The following is a 21,170-nucleotide window of genomic DNA, read 5'->3' on the forward strand; positions in this document are numbered from 1 at the left end:
ATCAACGACCGTGCAATTCGAATCAAAAGAAGACTCCACTTTTCTTGAGCTTCTCATTTTCAAGACCTCAATAATGTCTGTAGTCTATTAGTAGATGTTTGAATTTGTTCACCATCAGTATATTAGGCTATATTATTAGATTATACTATTACTCCAGTGTTAGCCTATATATTACATAAATATATCATTAGTTACATTTGACGTGGAAACACTTTTACTCCACATATTAGACTGAGCTGCCATCTGCTGGACTGATATCACGTACACATGAGAAAAAAAGTTTTCAACTTTAAAGATGCTAATAATTTACTTGATTATAAAAGTTAGAGCTAATTTCTGAAATGTAACATTCTCTCTCAGTTTTTGATCAGGTTTTAATTGCCGCTGAAATATTTTTTTGAAATGAATGCTTTAGCTAATAAGCCCACTTGTCTCCAGGCCAGTAGATGGCAGTAATGTAGTTACATAGGTGCGAGTGATACACAGTAGAATAATATCATGAACGAATCGTTTTTTTTGAACTGGCTCTTTTCGATGTTTCATTTGAACCGATTCGCAAAGTGATGAGAGCTGTGAGAGTACAACTGAGTTGGGGATGAACGGTTTGGAAAATGGCAGACACAACAGTTGACATGAAAATCGTTTAAAACACACGGAAAATTTGGGGGGACATGGGGAGTTTTTTTTGGTGATGACTTTTAAGTGAATAATTTTTGAGCTCGTTCACTGTAACGATCCGTCTAAAGGAGCCGAATTACAAAACGAATCAGATTCCAATTGCAACTGTAGGACACACACAACAACACCAACTTCACAACACATGAAACACCACGGATATTTACAAAAGCACAGACTAGAGGATGTTCACTTATGAAATGTAGTGTGTGAAACACTGCAACCGTTGAAAATCCTGCATATACCAACCGCGTAAAAAGTAAGTGAATTTAAATGTGCAGTTTTTCTCTTGTATGTGCTGTTTGTTTGATGTTTCAAGTGAGCTCCGTCTTCTTCGTATAATATGTTACAAATGACACATATACGATGTTGTTCTCTGTTATTGTAGCGATGTGGCTGCAAAATATAAACCTCATATATATGATTAATTCAAAATGTCGATAAACGCTACTAGTTTTATGCCTCTTAAGGTCAAAAGAGATGCACTGTATATTTTGAACATCTATATACCATGGTATTTTCATGTCACATGATAAAAAAAAAACAGTATTCTACAAACTGCACTGTACTGTATTATTATATGTTGTTAATTTTATTGCAGCTACTCTTTGCAATTGGTATCTCTCAATTAAGGTCACACATTTACCCATGATCAGTCTAACATACTGTATGAAGGTTTGTGTCTGTTTTAGTTAGTTTTAAAGCAGTGGAGGGGGTTGAAGTGTTTTCTTGGACTCTGACCTCTACCTCTATCTTGTAAGAGTACAGATAGCTTTCCATTCTAATGCTGAGCTGCTCCATGCAATTACAAAACATTTGGGCTTTGTTTCAAAATTTGTGAGCTTCCTACATAGATAGCAATTATGGACAGATGTGCATTTGCAAATATAAGGAGAACTGAATATACCTGGGCAATTTTCCCTCAAATGTTCTTGATTAAAACACATGTTTTATGGATTCAAAACATAACTTTGTTTTATATGCTTGCTTTTTCATTTTGGAAAAAGATCAAAAATCATGAGTCTTTCAGCAGAAGAGGTACAGTATGGAAATTGGTCTAATTTCTTCACCACTAGGATGCTCTCTCCAATAGCCACTTCCCTTCCTAGTTCTTCCCCATATCTGCAGTTTTATGTATTTTAGAAAGTTTTCTCCTCTGTGTGACATTTGTCAGGTGAATTTTAGTGGGACATGATATTGGCAAATACATAGCGTCGTTATATCTGTGTCTTACAGAGGCTGAAACTGCTGAAACACTTGCTGATTGATGACTGGAATGTGCTTTTAATCATTAAAGTAAACAATTTCTGTAACTGACTTTTATTCCAGTTTAATTAAGAAGACCTCAAGATACTTAAAAACAACTTTCAAAGAACTAAAGGCTTGAGTTTCGGTCAGTTCACAACAAAACATATGGCTTCAGAAGATTTGGAATATAAAACGTAATATGTCATTTTCTTTTAAAATATAATTTATTCCTGTGATTTATAATTTATTCATAAAATATGAATAAAATATTATAAACGTCTTTACTGTCACTTTTGATCAATTTAATGCGTTCTTGCAAATTAGAAGTATTAATATATTTAAAATCAAAAACGTACTGTGATCTTAAATTGATATATAATCTAATTATCTATCATCAATAATCTATTAGATCAGTTATCTATTAGATCAATAATCTGATTAAATCTGTTAATCTTTAGAAAACACTAATAACTCAATTACACTGTTAAATGTAATCTTGTATGTACTGTAGCAAATGTCAAAAGGAACATCGTAATTTTTCATACTGTGCATTATAACTGTTGATTATTATTATAATGCCCAATTTCACATCTAGCATTTAAAATCGTCGATTAAAATTTTTTGTTATATTTTGAATTAGATTAGACATAGCATAGAATTTAATATCGATTAATATTAGCTTATTGATATTGGCCAGAATATTAATGTCGGTACATCCCTAATAGAAAATGTCTTCAGAGCATCATAACATTGTAATAGCTCCACAGAAGAAAGTTTTTGATTCATTTTCGCAGGAAAGTCTTATACAGTATAATAAAATGCTTTGCCAGAATAATTCAACCAATATAGTGCTTCTTTGAGAGGTATGACTATGAATTAGTCTGATTGCACAAGCAGTGTGGGATGAGTTATGCAACAAATTTAATTCTCACAATTAGAGGATATTGTGTTAATGATCTTCTCTTGACTTTATATCTTCTTTATACTCTGAAGTTTGAAATGGTGTCGTACAAGAGACTCACCCCTGAGGAGGTTCATTTCGCAGGAGCTGCTTTATTGGATCCTGATGAGACGACAGACACAGATCTAAAGGAAGTAAACCCAGAACTGCTCCTGCTGCCCCAGAGCCGTCGCTGCTCCATCACCGTTGCCCTGCTGACCCTTGGGGGACTTATTGTGGTTCTCTTTGGCATCTGGCTGCTTGGAACTATATTTTGGTTACATAAGCCACCCTCCACAGAACCCCATAGACCCCCTCCACCTGCTGTGGCTAAAAGCCCAAACGGGACGTGGCTGCAGCCGGAGCCCTGCTCGCAGATTCCAGAAGCTTGGAGGTTTGACTGTTATCCAGAGAGAGGTGCGGTGGTCACGGAGGAGATGTGCCACGCTCGAAACTGCTGCTTCATACAGCGCTCACAGGCTAAGACATCGGGACGGAATGGAGTGCCGTGGTGTTTCTACACACCTGACTATCCATCCTACGAGTTGGTGTCCATTACTGACACAGAGATAGGGAAGGTGGGAAAACTGCTCCGGAACAAAAAGACGTATTATCCTAAAGACATAGATGCACTGCAGATGGAGGTGCTGTATGAGGAAGACAACAGACTGCGTGTGAAGGTGAGAGCACTTCTGGTCTTCATGTTACTGGCTGGTTATGTTTGTGATCTCTCTTTATGAAGCAGACTGTTCTCAAAAAAACTATTTAGTCATTAATGTTGATGTTAAAGTCCTAAATACTTATTTTTCTGTTTGAAAAAAATGCTTTTTATGCTCAGTGTATTGGTACCAGATTGGTTATTAGCGAGACTTTTTTTTAATACAATATTTTTTAAATATCAGTATCTGTTGATATTGAATATGTACAGTTAGTTAGATAATAAATTATGTAACAATTTTAATTATTAATTGAAAACTATTTTTGAAATTAAAATGTTTTAATAATTTTAAAATGTAACATTTAAGAATCTAATTATTTAGGCCTATATCTATTCAAAAGTTTGGGTCAGTGTAGTTTTTGTATATGATTTTGAAAGAAGTTTCTTATGCTCACCAAGGCTACATTTATAAAGTAATATTATTAAATATTATTGCATTTGGTGGCAAAGCTGAATTTTCATTAGTCATTACTCCAGTCTTCAGTGTCCTTGAGAAAAATACATTTGTAATATGCTGATTTCTTGCTTTGGACACATTTTCATGTTATTATCAAACTTGAAAACAGGTGTGCTGCTTAATTTTTTGTGAAAACAGTTATTTATCTGTAATATAAATCTTTTGTAGCATTATACATGTCTTTACTGTCACTTTTGATTAATTTAATGCCTCCTTACAAAATAAAAGCATCAATTTACTTAAAATAAAAAACCTACTGACCCCAAACTTTTGAATGGTGGTGTGTACTATGTATACATTATCAGGTATTATTGTACATTTAACTTTCAATTAAAATTAATGTTAACCTGCACTAATAATTCAGTTACACTGTTAAATGTGGCAGATCTCTAAAGGAAATTCCATTTTTTTATATTGTACATTTACATTATAACTGTGGCTTGTAATTATAATGCCTAATTTTACTTGTAGGATTTAAAGGAATTGTTTTTAAATATTTGTGTTTTAATTTTAACATAGTATAGAGTTTGATTGTTGATTATTGATTCAGCTTATTGATGTTGTCCAGATTATTATTATCAATATTGATACATCCTGAATAGAAAACATTTTCAGAGTGTTGTAACCTACCATATTTTTTTGTTGTTTCATAATATTCCTGTGTCAAATACAGATAACAGACCCGGCTGAAAAGAGGTATGAGGTGCCTATAGATGTTCCTGTGGTTCAGAAAAAAGCACCAAATCCCTCTTACACCGTAGACTTCATCAAAGAACCTTTCGGGCTGATTGTCAAGAGAACACAGACAGGAACTGTACTGTAAGTACTATTTACTGTCAACTAATATAGACCTACTTAAAAAAAAAAACACTAACAATAAAACGATTCAGTTTCTTTTACCATTAGAAGAGATGAGGAGAAAACTCTTCAGGAAGGAGGTCTGTAATATTGTCTCAGTATAATTGAGTTATTAACATCCGTTCACATCCCGTCAGGTTGAATACATCTATAGCTCCTCTCTTCTACGCGGATCAGTTCCTGCAGATGTCTACATTATTACCTTCACGTTTCATATATGGACTGGGTGAACATCGCTCCAACTTTCTGCATGACGTCCAGTGGAACACTCTCACCATGTGGGCTCGAGATGTCCCACCAATGGTAACTTAACATTCGTCTTCTGACGTAAGAATCTGTCAGTTCTGTTTCAAATCTAATAACAAGGCTTAAAGGAATAGTTCACCCAAAAATGAATCTTCATGTACATGAAGATGTACTCGCCCTCAGACCATCCAAGTTGTTTGTTCCTTTATCAGAACAGATTTGAGGAAATTTAGCATTACATCACTTCACCATTGGATCCTCTGCAGTGAATGGGTGCCGTCAGAATGAGAGTCCAAACAGCTGATTAAAACATCACAACTAATCCACAAAACTACAGTCCCTCAATTAACATCTTGTGAAGAGAAAAGCTGCGTGTCTATAAGAAACAATAAAACAAAAAGACCATTTTAATTTCAAACCATCAAAATATGAGTCCTTAATCCATAATAGCCCCTCTTCCAGGGAAAAAGTCCAACCCCTGTTGTCCTCTCGCATCAAAAACCTGCAGCATATTTGTTTAGAACTGTTTTTGCTTGTAAAAGGTGCTTGATCTGTGCATATTTCTCTCCTGATTCAGACGAGACAACGTTTTCACTGGAGAAAGCAATATTACGGATTGAGGACTTTTAGCCAGATTTTAGCCAGAAGCAAAGATTTGAAGTAAAAAAGCCTTAATGATGGATTTGTTTCATACAAACACACAGCTTTTCCCTTTAAAAGACATTACATTTTGGAGTGGAGTCACATGGGTTACTAGTGAATTATTGTGATGTTTTTAGCATCTGTTTGGACTGACGGCACCCATTTACTGCAGATGATCCATTGGTGAGCATATTACATTGTACATTATAACATGACCCCTTTAACAGCACTACAAAACATCAATCCAGATTAATAAATGTTCCAGATTGCACTAACTGCTCTGCTTTTCTTGATTGACGTTTCTTTCAGGAGCTGACCAACCTCTATGGCGTCCATCCCTTTTATCTTTCTATGGAATCTGATGGAATGGCACATGGGTTTTTCATGCTCAACAGCAATGCAATGGGTGGGCTCATCACACACATGCACGCTTGATTTTAAACTGACATTGAGTTCAGTGTTTAAGCAGTAATCAACATCTACATTTCAAATTCCAAACACAATGCAAACCACATACCACTTACAAGCCATGAATCAAATACTATAGACCTGCTTTCACTGAGCTAGATTGCTCATCCATAACACCATGTTGTTTTGGCACTGACCCTTGTTTGATTGTCATGTTCATGATAAGCCTTGTTTTTGATCATGATAATACACCCAGTTATAAGATTAATATTTTGTGTTGTCAGGGGTAGTTATGCCTATTTGATAAGTTCATGCATGAGAAAAAAGTGAAAAAGACAATCATATCAGTTTCTTACACAATACTTTGAACTACCATTTGTTAATTTGTAAACCATTGTAGCACGCAGTTTATCTTAATAATAAGATCTTTTTTATCCTAATGTGCTTTCATATGCTTCTGAAATGTTCTCAGCATTTTCCTGTGAATCTTTGTTGTTGTGTATACGCCCATTGGTTATGCAGATTAAAGTCAGCATGAAGCGCAAATTGCCAAAATCTTTTCTTCTTTATTATGACGTACTGTATGTCTGAGTGAAACGGCTTCTCGAACTGATAGAATAGAAAAATGCAGTGCAGGATTTTGTTTATTGCAATGTGTCATTCCTGGTAAATAATTATGAAATGTTTCGACCTACATTTTTTTTCAATGTACCACCATATTTGTAAATCGTTTACATGGTACTTCAAGGCATTACAGTGGTGCATGTCCAAAAAAAGGTATTAAAATGCTAATTATGGTATTAAATGATGGTAATATCTTATGCTGTCTGAACTTTGTAATAACGTGTGTAAATAATCTCTGATGTAGATGTGGCTCTGCAGCCTGCTCCTGCCCTCACCTGGCGTATGATTGGTGGGATCCTCGACTTTTACATTTTCCTAGGCCCGGATCCCAGCTCTGTAATTGCACAGTACTTGGATGTTGTAGGTCAGCAAGCATCATAAGCAGTATTTGATAAGCATTTTCACATGAAGAATCAGAAGTTCAAGAACTAATCATTGAATCTTCTCTTTTTCACATTAGGGAAGCCTGCAATGCCCATCTTCTGGGCTCTGGGTTATCATCTTTGCCGATGGGGCTACAAGACAAGCAACAAAATCTGGAATGTTGTAAAAGAAATGCGGAATTATGGGATACCTCAGGTACTGTAGTTGTCAGGTCATTTTCATTTATTGTTTGATTCGGTGTAAGTAATTATGGCTTGGTTTGTGTTTGTACGCAAATGTTTTCTGATTGGTAGGAATTTCAGATCAGCTACACAAGATTTACACTGTTGATAGACATCAAGAAAAATGATCAAAGTATTTCAGCACAGAAAATACAGCAAAACACATATAACTTACAGTCTGTCTCTATCAGTATTGTTATTGTTAACAAAAACTATTTTCATTTCGTTTATAAAAAAGAAATACAATTATTTCTATATAGAAATAAATAAATACATTTAAATTATATATAATAAATGTAATTTAATTTAATAAATGCATTATGCATTTAGCAGAGGGAATAGATGAGAAATTATGTTTGCACTGATTCCAAATTGTACAAATAACAACATTTTTCTATCTTTCAGGATGTTCAGTGGAATGACATTGACTACATGGATCATGCCTTAGACTTCACTTATGACACTGTGAACTTTTCCAGCCTACCTGACCTTGTGAAAGACCTTCATAGACATGATCAACACTACGTCATGATCCTGGTACACACACACTACGATTGACACAAAAACGTGGCCATTTGTGAATTTAATGAACTACACCTGGTTACTCTGCTAGAACACCTAAATGTTCTTGAAGGGGAACTGACTTCATACATCCAATAAAAATCACCTTCACAGCAGTTGGTTGAATGTCATTGCACAAATGTTTCTTTTGTTTGAAGATGTCACTTGGTTTGATACGCAGTGACATTCATTCAGGTTCAGTGTGGCTTAAATAATTTTTGGAGACAATAGATTTATTTGCAGAAAGCAGATAAAATAAAAATCCAAATGAGAGGAACGTCTGTGTTCTGTGAGTTTAAATATGCTTCTCCTGCAAAAACATCCATATGACACGCTTCCTCATTTGGCTCTCGTCTCTTTTGTGGAGCAGTAGAATCACACTGACAGTCATGAGGCTGTTTTGGCAGCTGAATGTTTCACATGACTGCAGTTCAATCCCTCACTAAAGCGTTTGGATGTGTCACTGTGGATTTAGCTCAAGTGTGCTTGATGTAAACTGCAGCTTGTGTGTTTGTCTCTTTTGCACTTCCTCATCAGGATCCCGGTATCAGTAACTCTCAGCTGCCTGGCTCCTACTGGCCATTTGATGAGGGGATGAAGAGGGGCATCTTCATCAATGATTCGAATGGAGACGTCCTTATCGGGAAGGTACACTGAAGACATACACATTAAGTTGTTTAAAATTTGGGCGTTTGGGTTTTTTTTTTTTTTTGAAAGAAGTCTCTTATGCTTACGAAGGCTGCATTTATTTGATCAAAAATACAGTTTACAAATGAAAATAATTTGTATTTGAATATATTTTAAATTGTAACTTATGTGGTGCAAAGCTGAATTTTCAGCATCATTACTCCAGTCTTCAGTGTCACATGATTCTTCAGAAATCATTCTAATATGCTGACTTTGCTGCTCAATAAGAAATATTTCTTATTATCGTTGAATATAGATGGTGATATTTTATTATTGATACAACAGAAAGTGAATTTTTTTTTTACTTTAATGTATAGTTTAAAATTGATTTGAAATACAATTTTTCGTAACATTATAAATGTCTTTACTACGTCTTTGAGCAGTTGAATGTCTCCTTGTGAAATGAAAGTATTAATTTGTGAAATTTCTATAAATTGTACTGATAAATCATAACAGGTAAACAATTTAATTTGTAACCAATAATAAATGTCAGTAATGCTTCATCGTCACCAATAGATGTCAGTATGAAATCCAAGACTGGGCGAAAATTAAACAGAAATTTAGTTTAGATGTAATTAATATTTAGTTCGTAATAATATTTAGTGCTTGGCCAGTCAAAAAAAAAAACTCTTATTCTAAAACAAAAGAAATTTAAATGTCGTAATTATGAACATTATAATATATTTGTTATATGTGACTGGGGTTTTGTTTTGTTTTGTTTCCTAGGTCTGGCCAGGACTCACAGCTTTTCCAGATTTCTCCAATCCAGACACACATGAATGGTGGTACCAGAATCTGAAGCGTTTCCATGAAAAAGTACCATTTGATGGCGTGTGGATTGTACGTTGTGCATTTGTATTATTGGCTATTTGGTGGTTCATTATTTGCATTTACCCAAACATTGATCATGTTCAGTTCTTTATATCTCTCCTTCAAGGACATGAATGAGCCATCTAATTTCTTTGATGGATCACTGAATGGTTGCCCAGACAATGAACTGGAAAATCCTCCCTACACACCAGGTATTGGTGTATCATGTGCAGATCTACATTATGCATGCTGCCATTTTTTTTCCAACAATAAGGCATGGTATTGTCTGCTGTAGGTATTCTGGGTGGTACATTAAAGGCCAAGACTGTGTGTGCATCTGCAAGACAGAAAATCTCCACTCACTACAACATACACAGTCTGTATGGACTCATGGAAGCTAAGGCTACTGAAAGGTATGCACAATCATACAAAAAATACATAAATATATATAAATACACTACTGTTAAAAAGTTTGGGTCATGGCAGTATTTCTTTTTTAATACTTTGAAATTAATACTTTTATTCCGCATGGATGCATTAAAGTGATCAAAGAATCATCAAATAAATTCATCCGTTTCTAAAAAAAAAAAATAAGCAGCACAACTGTTTTCAACATTGATAATATTTATGAACAATAAATCAGCATATTAGAATGATTTCTTAAGGATCATGTGACACTGAAGACTGGAGTAATGGCTGCTGAAAACTCAGCTTTGCATCACAGGAATAAATTAAGTTTTAAAATATAATGAAATAGAAAACAATATTACTGTTTGTACTGTGTTTGATCAAAATGTAGCTTTGCTGAGCATAAAGAGACTTCTTTCTAAAGTATTAAACTTATTTTACTGACCTGAAACTTTTAAAGATAAATGTACATATATATCTCTATGCCAAGTGTCAATTTTTTTTAAAGAAAGACAAGGCAAGCACATTTTTCAAGCAAAACATTTCACCCAAAAAGTTTATTAGGTTTTAAATGATAAACAATGCTTACATTTTTATAGTGTTTGGACACTTTATGGTTGGATGGTTTATGGTCGGGGCGGATTTAGTGAATTGGGGGCCCCAGGCAAAATATAGGAATGGGGCCCTATACATTTGCACACATTTTCCTAGATCAACCTTGAGGTTCCATTTTGTTGTTTTCAGCGTAAGCCTGTGTGCAAGGGCTGTCTAATTCTAAACTTTAAAATACATTTATTTTTAGTTGTTTTAACTACAAATTTAAATAAAACTGAAAAAATAATGAAAAGGCAATTATACATTTACACACCTAAAATGCATATATCAAGAGCATGCTCACAGATGAGAACAAAACAGTGTTGGATGAAGTGGATTAAAGCCCTGCACGGGTCTCAAATATAGGCCCTATAGCCCGTCTTTTTTCCCCTTTCCCCAAAAACTGTTTCAGCTATTAAAATAGTTCAGCTTTGTATGAAATGGAAAAGTGATTATATTTCGTTTCGTTTTTTTATAAAGTAAATTTAGAAAAACATTTGGAGTATTTTTTGTTCGTTAAATGTACGTTTTTTTGTTGTTGTTTTAAGTAAAGGCCAGTGGCAGACAGTGAATTGATCATTAAATTTCTCGAAATCATCAGGACTTGCCTAAAATAAAATCTATATATAAAACAGTTCAAGTATATCACAATGTTAGTTTAAATACTACTTTAAAACGAAATAATTCAAATTGAAAATAGACTCCTAATAAAATAAACTCTTTCATTATGTAATCCGTGCATTTCTCTCTAAAGGCACATCCAATTAGGAGATGGCGAGTCATTTTTTCATCACTATAATTGATGGAAGGCCCGATTATAATTTGCGTTTTATTTTATAATTTCCTACAGTTAAAAAATAAAACATTAATTATAATGGCATATATGTAAAACTTTGTCCTATAATTTGTATAGCTGCTTTTTCTGATTTTTATGTTGCTCTGTTCTGAATACCTTAAAATTTAAAGGATTTGCTGCAACGCAATTTTGTCTGATATGTGAATTATTTGTTAATTATTTATATTTTTTATCAATGCTGCAAATGCTTTAAAAAACAGCTTTAAAATTACTTTATTGCATTCCCGACGCTTTTAAAGTACTTTTCACTATACATTTTATGGGTAGCTTGAATGTAAACATTGTCATGAATTCGTTGTATTCCCATTTGTAAAATAGCCAACAAATTAATTGTTGTAGGCTAACCCGATCTCATGAAAGTGCGTATAGCACGATTTTCTGCTTCTATTTGGTGTAATATTTCTATGCAGAAATTGACTTTGGCATGCAAAAGACTGATAAATTCACAATTAACGGCATGGGTTCAGTCGACAGAAATACGGGACACACAGGCCTATAATAACTGCTGAAATGTTTGCGGGGCAAATCTCAGATCAGTCTGACCGTAAACAGCAAACGTTCGCGTGTCCGCGCTTAATGCGCATATCCTATATGAAAAGCATTTTAGGGGGCCCTTGGCTTTTGGGGGCCCAAGGCGGTCGCCTACCTTTGCCTAATGGGTAAGTCCGCCCCTGTTTATGGTTCATGTCTGTCTGTCTCTTTCAGTGCTTTGAGGAAGATCACAAATAAGCGTCCCTTCGTCATTTCCCGCTCTACGTTTCCCAGTCAGGGCAAGTATTCAGGCCACTGGCTCGGAGACAACAGGAGCCAATGGAAAGACCTGGCCACATCCATACCAGGTATAAACACACACACTGTGCTCTGCTGAGGCCAGAGTTAGTCCCATAGAGTTTTGCATTTACTACAGTTACTCTAACCATTTTCTTCCTTTTTCCCAGGTATGCTAACATTTAACATCCTGGGCATTCCTCTTATTGGGGCTGACATCTGTGGCTTTGGGGGCAGCACTACAGAAGAACTGTGTGTACGATGGACCCAGCTTGGAGCTTTCTACCCCTTTTCAAGAAATCACAACTCCATAGATGAACAGGTGAACTTTCTTCCATCTGTCTAAACAGTTATGACAGTTTACTTTAGCTTTACACTACAGCAAAATCTGCAACTACAGCTGGTCAGTGACATTATGTAGCACATAATGCTAAAATATCAACAGCCTCTGCTGTATTTTTAAAGAGTTTGTATCTTATTGTTCTTCTGCAGTCTGTTTTTGTTTATTTGATTAGTATCCCATCTGTCACTTGTTTTGGCAGTACAATGTTGTTTTTATAATGTGTTTTTTTTTTTTTTTGGCCTTCCAAAGACACTTCTCTGGATTTACAGTTTTGTCATTTCACAACAGGATCAGGAACCAACAGCATTCAGCCCAGCAGCTCGTACAGCAATGAAAGAAGCCATTCTCCTGCGGTATTCCCTGTTCCCACATCTCTACACACTCTTCCATCACGCACACATCAGTGGACACACAGTCGTCACACCACTGCTCTTTCAGTAAGATAAACACAAAACCTGATTGTATGTGAATTAATTCTTAAAGGAATCTTTTATTCCCAACTTTGAATTAATTATATTATCATCTAAAGATATTTTGTGAATTGTCCTACTGTATATATATCCAGGCACATACTATCCATAATTTCAGGGAGATATATGTACATTTTAACATAATTACTGTTTGTGCTGTGCTTTTTAGGTTCCTGACCGATGAGAAGACGTACGGGATAGATAAACAGTTCCTATGGGGAAAGAGTTTGCTGGTCACACCGGTTTTGGAGGCAGGGCGAGATTATGTTGTGGGATATTTCCCTAAAGGTCTCTGGTACGATTTCCACACTGTAAGTCACACCTCTCTAGAAACCCTCTTAGAAATTCATAATTCTCTTTCTGTGGAGTCTCATACAATATTCATCCTGTATGTTTGTGTCACATACAGGGTGACTCGTTGATAAGCAGTGGAGAAGAGATCAATCTTCAGGCTCCAAAAGACAAAATCAACCTGCATCTCAGAGAGGGTTCAGTCATACCTACACAGGTGACAGAGAATCACATTATATACTCATACATTATGTAACGGGCAATTTATTTATTATAATAAATGTATTTTTGTGGTTAAAAATTACATAAATGCATAAATTCTCAAAGTAATGATATATAGGTAATTTCTATAATTTAATGTGTGTGTGTAAGAATATATATATATATCTGTGTGTGTGTGTATATATATATATATATATGTGTGTGTGTGTGTGTGTGTGTGTGTGTGTATGTGTGTGTGTGTGTGTGTGTGTGTATGTGTGTGTATTCGTAGCCACAGTTATATATATTAACATGTTCTTCAGAAAGTCTCAATTTAGTGATTAATTAAATGATAGATAGATCATATCTATCTGTGTCCATGTTGATTAGAATTTGTTTGTGTTTCAGAGACCTAATGCCACCCTGTGGGTGAGCAGCGGTCAGCCCCTTCATCTGATTGTGAGTCTGAGTGAGGACGGCCTGGCCAAGGGTGATTTGTTTTGGGATGATGGAGAGACCCTTGACACATATGAGAAAGATCAATACGCTTACATCTATTTCACGGTAGAACAGGTACAGAAAATGCACAATTCACCTTTACTACAGTAAACCAGCATGCTTTTAGTTTTTAATAAGCATTAATTCAGTTCTCATAGAATGGGCACATTATAAAAGGTCATTTCACATTACCTCTTTTAACATTTTTTTCATTAATTATTCGTTGTGATTATATTTATTTATTATTATTGATTATTATTATTAATTATGATTATACCCATTTTTATCCAGGATTACTTTATAAAACACATCACTTGCTTGTTTCTAAATGTAAATGATCGTGCTGTCAACTGCTTTGCATAATTTGATTTAGTTATTATCCTGCCTAATATCAGGGATGATAAATAGAACTATCTTCTTTGTTAATGATCTTCAGAACACAATGACATCAGAAGTGCTGCATAATCATGAGGAGGCTACTTACATCACAGTGGAAACCGTTTCGTTTTATGGAGTGAAGACAGAGCCAGAAAACGTAACAGTGAATTCACAAGAGGCAGCATTCACTTACCGTAACAATCAGGTAATATAATTTAATATTGTTTTAGGAAGCTGCTGGTTATAAAACCGTAACGATTTGTATATTTTGTTAGCGGGTGAATTTCGAAATGTTCCCAGTAAGGATAAAAAAGTTCATTAGCAGTCCTATGATACTCAATCTACTTTCATTAGGCTGTATTAGAAATAATTATGAGTATTTGTCTATGGTTTGTAGTTTACTATGTTTTAAAACATATATTTGGGGGGGTTGAAATTTCTGTAATGCATTTAAAAAATATTTAAATGCATCAAATATCAAGGTCAAAATATATAGGTTGGAAAAAGGTCCAAAACAGTTAGCAGTTGATCTCAATAGTAATTTTTCTTTATTTAAAGTGCCCCTATTATGCCTTTTCGAATATTACCTTTCATGCAGTGTGTCATGTAGCTGTATGTGAACATAAACTATCTGCAAAGTTGTGAAGCCGACAGTGCATGATAAATAAAGTTATTGTCTATCAATAAAAAGAGTCGGCTCGCAATCGCCTAAACGAGTCATCAGGAATTCGAATCTTATTCTGTTACGGATCTACGTCACGAAGTAACACATTTGCATAATGTCTGCCCAAGTTCTATGTCGCCAACTTGCCCGCCCACAAACAGTAAAATTTCCGTGTGGTTAACAGCATGTCGAGAAGACGCTATATCCTACGCTGTGAGAGTAAATTTGTTTTATCACATCTTATAATTACCACAAACTTGTTAACACTTGACACTTACCACGGAGACTCATAAAACAATATTAGCAACCTTAAAAATGGCATAATAGGGGCACTTTAAACAAATAGCTATAAAAACAGTAATGTGAGTGAAAAAGACTTAAATTTATGCAAAATAAGACTTAAAGAAATGTATTTATTGTCTTATGTCTGTCTAGGTGCTGACAGTAACAGACTTGGGTCTGAACCTCAGTCATAACTTCACAATCAGTTGGATGTAAATATGAAAGTCATCATTGATGTTTCAAAATTGCAAGTTGCTGCAGAAATCATGACCGAATTATCTCAAATTAATTTATCTCAGTACATGGACAGTGGTGGTTCTGGTTTCAATCTGAAATCAAATATAAACCAGAAAGGATATGACAGATTATTGATTGTATGTTGTTGAATGTCTGTATTATTGACCCAGCGGCGGTCAGTTGCACTCAGAGGGAGCAAAACCGAAGAGAAGAATTGTGTATTTTGATTAAATGTATTTGTTTGATCTGTTGAATAGATAGATATTTTTACCTCTGCTGTTATATTACTGCCTGTTATTGCTGATATTGTTTCTAGGGCAGAAAGATTCTTCTTCTGTCACTGTTTCAAGCATTTTAGTGGTGAATAAAGCTTCTCATCTTAAAGTAGGTTTACACCTTGCCATGTCATCAAACACTAGGCAAGTTCAAGATGATTTTGAGTTAAAGCAAACAACTTTATAGTGATACGGAAAAAAACAAGAACAACTACAAGTTCAAAAGTGATCCTGCTGAACTCGCAACCTTTCACATTCTTACAAATTAAGTTGATCAGTATGATTTTGATTTGCATATGTGTATATATTGTTTACAAGCGTGTTTGCACAGTTCAGGACATTCTGATGCTACAGAAATGCATGTTTGAGCTTTAGTTAGCAACCATTATTTCCATGCACGGGCAGGCATGTTATTAAAATGATCCAGTATGTTCAGCCAATCCAAATGTGATAGAAACCATTTTTGTTCTTATGATTAATTTGTTTTAATGCCCAAAGTAAGTCATTCTAAAATGTACAACCATGAATATATTACTGAAGTAAATCACTGTACAGTATTCATCAAGGCTTAAATAGGCATAATTGTGCAGTATTTTGTAAATTGCTACCACATGCTGTCGATATTACCATTTATAACATAACATTGTGCCTTATATTTCATCAAAGCTGGGATTCAACATTCAGTGGCTATACTGTGAATGTATAAAACCCTCTGTTCAAAACACTGGGCTGCTTTACAACTTTTATCAAATATAACAGAAAAATTTCAAATGTATAGACCTGTGCTCCTCAAACTGAAGCTAAACATACGAGCCTGTTTAAGGATTCTTTCCTTCAAATGACCCTGAACAAACTGCTGTACAGCCTTTCACAAGACTTACAGGGTAGTGTGCAATAAAAATTCAAAGCGTTTATCTTTTTTCTTGTTTTTCTTTTGACTTGATATGCACACTAGCAATCACCATAGAAACCACCCAGAATACCCTAGCAACTGAACTGAACAACTCTGAATACCTTAGCATATGTTTGAGTAAAATGTCATTTGTGTTTCTTTCTATTATGTAACTCCATTGGTCCTCTTAGTGTCCAGTAAAATATGAACTTTCAAACCACAGCATTTGCTCGGAGGAAAGAAAAATGGTCTTTATACCTCGAACCTCAAAAATCTGATTATTTTATGTCTCAAAATAAAAGCAAGGAGATCGGTAAAATAATCCATGTGACATCAGGGGTTCAACCGTGATATTATTTTAAAGAGCCCAAAAAATCAGAGCATGAAAGCAATTACCAACAAGATTTTGTTTCGACCTTGAGCATGCCTGACACTGTCATTTTAAGCAAAATGTGTTTCGGTCTTGAAGAAAATTTAATAAACCTTTTCTTGTCATTTTAAGAAGCATTGTTGTAAACCCAACGCTGATAGTCACGCGGCTTCCTCTGGGAGTGGATCTGCACGTCTGAACCTTCAGCTTTCATCTCACACTGACACAAGACCTGTTTGAAGATCAAAGCCAGACTTGTGCTTCCACATCCAGGATGATATGACAGCGAGTTTAAAGCCTTGCTTCTGTATGCAAGCAGAAAGAAATAAAGACAAAAAGAATCAAGAAAAGAGAGGGACAAAGATGGAATTAAGTATGGGGCAGGGCTTTGATTTTCTTGATTGGTTATTAACTAAGCAATTAAAAATTATTTAACTTTAAGAACATCCTGCTTGTAGAAGAGTGCTTTTTAAAACATTTTTGAATACATGAGCTGCCTCTGCCAAGAGATTTTGTTTATTAACAAAACAGCCATCATAATTATCTTTAAAACGTGGCAAAATACAGCAAACCTAGACATGTTATAATTACCACAGTTAATGAATATGAAACATGTCAAAGCTAGCTCCTGTCATCATCCACTCGATTCCTCTTGTAATAGTGAGAAAACATCTGAATCACTAGAGCACTATTACCGTCAAATAAAGACCCTTCAGAGGCTTTATGTCCCACAGTATTGACATTCAGATACAAAATCTGACAAAATATTAAGATTTTGTCTATTTATAGTTTTATTAGTGCACAGTGGGAAAATATACTACTGTTCAGAAGTTTGAAGTCGGTAGGATTTTGTAAATTCATTTGATCCAAAATACAGTAGAAACTAATATTGTGAAATATTATTACAATGTAAACAATGTTTTCTATGTTAATGTATTTAAAAATGTAATTTATTTCTGTGATTGCAAAGCAAAACAGTATGTGGTACTTATTATTGTGGTAATTGTGATTTTTTTTTTCTTTTCAGGATTCTTTGATGAATTGCTCAAAAAATAACATTACTGTCACTTTGCATCAACATATTGCATCCTTGCTGAATTCAAGTATTAATTTCTTTAAAAAGTAAATCATGTGATAGGGAAAGTCATAATTGTTTTACTGTGAAAAAATATAAGAGCTAGAAAGTCCATTTTTAGCTGAAATGGACAACATTTTTAAAATGTTAAGCTATTGTAAGCTATTGAACCAAGCCAACCAAATAACCAAACTTAATGAAAAACAAACACTGTGTACAGTGTGCAATAGACAAAAGTGTCCTCAAATTCTGGAATGTTGCATAATTTACTTCACAGCAGATACAATTTATACAGTGTAGCTCCATCTTAATTCGGTAATTAGAAATTATTCCCATTATTTTTTTAATCTCACAATGAAATAGTGTTTATTTTGGCTGTAAAAATATTGGCCTAGAAGAAAACAATAACACAATATCACACACTCCCCCTCATTCTCTCTGCATATTGAGGGCTTCAGAGATAACAGCTTCCAGATGTTCCACATTCTCACTCCGTCATTGCCTTGCTTTACTTCTAGCTGCCAAAGATGTGACATTATACCATGAATTGTTGTCTTTACGTCCGTTTCTGTCTGTCACCATGCTTGGGTAACTCAGAGGGTTTTGGGAAGGCAGAAACATTTTCACTCACAAATTCAGTGCAAGAGTTTGTGGGAAATGGTCGAGTCACACCACATGCTCTTTTAATGAGTTTTAAACATCTTTTGGCATGCTATCTCAGCATTTCCGAACTAAATTGATTTCTTGTTTCCTCTTTAAGTCCCAATTAAGATAAAAATTATCTATGGGCTGCTGCAAGCAATTAATCAGTACTGTTTATACAGCAGACCACATTTTCATACATTTTAGAACAGAATGTGGCCATAGATTTCTTTACTTATCCATCAAACACTGTACAATGGTTTTACTATGATTTTTGGTGTTCTGTGGTAGCCTACTGTTCACCAAGTAGCTTTTAATAACATGCCGCATGAATATGGTAACATTCAAATACCAAAAGGGCTTTTCACACTTGAATTATTTAACCCTGGTTCATTCTAAACCCCAGGTAAACGGAATACTGGGTTATCTTGCTTCACGTTTACACTGCTCATACTAGGTGTTCATAAACTGATGTTTCACACTAGCTACATTCCTAAACTACAGTTCTTTTTTTGCATACTTGCATTTTGACTACCAGCCCTGTTGAAAAAAACCAGCATATGCTGGTTTTTTCAAGAGGGAGCTCCTGTGTTTTCCATCACCATTTGACATTTTCCCCTCAAACGCGTTCAATGCACGTGAATATGAGGCACGTGGCGCAATGTGAAGCCCTAATTTATATCAAAGCACCTTGGTATTGCCTTCATTTAAATGTCCATGTTATTTGTCACCTAACTAAGATATGGTCTATTACTGACATCTATTGGTCATATAAAGAATGACAACTATAGTTCTTTAGTTTTATGACCAAGTCCTCTCCAAATGTTTGTTTGGCACATTGTGTATTCACATAGATATTCTATATTCTGCATTGTTTATTTTTAAAGTTTATTGATAATTTATTTTCTGCAACCAAAGACTACTAAACATAGCCACATGTTGATAATTAAATATGAACAAATTAGTGCGGGGGGGAAAAACAGGTTTTAAGCTATAGTTTATACCTAAAAATGTATAGGCTATGTTTATATATTGAAATAGGTCAATCATGTCTAAAGCACATGCCTTGATTTGTTGTTTCCTTCAGTGACTCAGCGAGATTAGACAAGTCCAACTACACCTAGAGCAACACAGACACACCCTAAAATCATATAAAGAACACCACCTTGCATGAACACTGACTGCAAATGCTACTTTACCGCTGGCTGCAAAACAGGGCTGTAACAGGATTATATGAAAATATAAAGTATGCACACTACCATTTCGATTTTAGTCTTGCATTGTGCATTGTTTCAAACACAACACAAAATATTTGGACACTTAAACTGCCAAAAGAAAAGGCCATTTTTATATTTAAGGAAAATTTGTTATGCTGGTTGAAAGTCTTTTCACATCCCGATAGCAATCACTAAGTGGTCTAAATGTATTTATATCATCTGTGGAAGGTGTAGGACCATAAAATGTTAATCCAATCATATCCCTCGGTCCGCAGATTACGATAGACTGTCCTACCTGCCTGTCAACGTATGTATTTGCAAACCTCTGCACACCCTGTTTGCACACACATGATACGTCATCAGCGCATTCCATCACACTGTTGCAGACACAGCGAGAATGGAAGGCGTTGTTATTGTAATATTATGAGCTTTGTACTGTAATGTTTTCTCACTGGTGAATGAGACATGAGGTAATTTGACAGCACTGCATTCAACCCTCCACCAATGCCATCTTTCATTGTGTGACTGGTTGGCCTCTGGTATGCCTGTGTGCATTCATGTGTTTTAGAGGAGGTGTGGCTTTGGAGAGTGATTTGCAGGGAGGGTGGGATCTTATGCTTTCAAAGCTACCTTGCTATTGCTAGCCTCTCAGAAATGGCCTACCCTACTTTTAAAGGTATAGTTCACCAAAAAATTGAAAGTCATTTACTGAAGTTGTACCAAACCTGTATGAATTTAATTCTTCTTCTGAACACAAAAGGAATATTTTAAAGAATTTGGGTAAACAAACAGTTGCTGGTCCCCACTGACTTCCATAGTAATTTTTTTCCATACTGTGGAAATCAATGGAGACCATTAAGGTTATAAATGTATCCATAATATTTTATATATATATATATATATATTGTAACTACTGAAATTACATTTTGTAACATTTGTAACTACTGAAATGACAAAATTATTTTTCAAGAGTACATCCTACTGTCATAATTGTTTGGTAGGTTATTTAAGTGCTTAGTCTTAGTACACGAATCATTCAAATTTAAAGGGGTCATATGATGTTGCTAAAAAATAATATTATTTTGTGTATTTGGTGTAATGAAATGTGTTTATGCGGTTTAAGTTTCAAAAAACACATTATTTTCCACATACTGTACATTATTGCTTCTCCTCTATGCTCCGCCTTTCTGAAACGCGTCGATTTTTGCAAAGCTCATCGGTCTGAAAAGT

At 34.9% G+C, this 21,170-nt stretch overlaps 1 protein-coding gene across 1 annotated transcript; it reads left to right on the top strand.

Annotated features, from left to right (window-relative positions):
- Positions 1-761: 761 nt before the first annotated feature.
- Positions 762-16,749, top strand: gaa2 (alpha glucosidase 2). Its single transcript, XM_016491810.1, has 20 exons — positions 762-934; positions 2,917-3,543; positions 4,712-4,857; positions 5,034-5,199; positions 6,094-6,190; positions 7,061-7,180; positions 7,277-7,395; positions 7,827-7,958; positions 8,520-8,630; positions 9,396-9,509; positions 9,607-9,691; positions 9,775-9,892; positions 12,043-12,176; positions 12,276-12,427; positions 12,737-12,885; positions 13,088-13,229; positions 13,328-13,426; positions 13,819-13,983; positions 14,345-14,491; positions 15,386-16,749. The coding sequence occupies exons 2-20, from the start codon at positions 2,923-2,925 to the stop codon at positions 15,446-15,448; spliced, it is 2,880 nt and encodes a 959-aa protein (XP_016347296.1). The 5' UTR covers positions 762-934; positions 2,917-2,922; the 3' UTR covers positions 15,449-16,749.
- Positions 16,750-21,170: the final 4,421 nt, after the last annotated feature.

Source organism: Sinocyclocheilus anshuiensis, unplaced genomic scaffold (genome assembly GCF_001515605.1).
Source record: "Sinocyclocheilus anshuiensis isolate Anshui unplaced genomic scaffold, SAMN03320099.WGS_v1.1 scaffold50, whole genome shotgun sequence".
NCBI lineage: Eukaryota > Metazoa > Chordata > Actinopteri > Cypriniformes > Cyprinidae > Sinocyclocheilus > Sinocyclocheilus anshuiensis.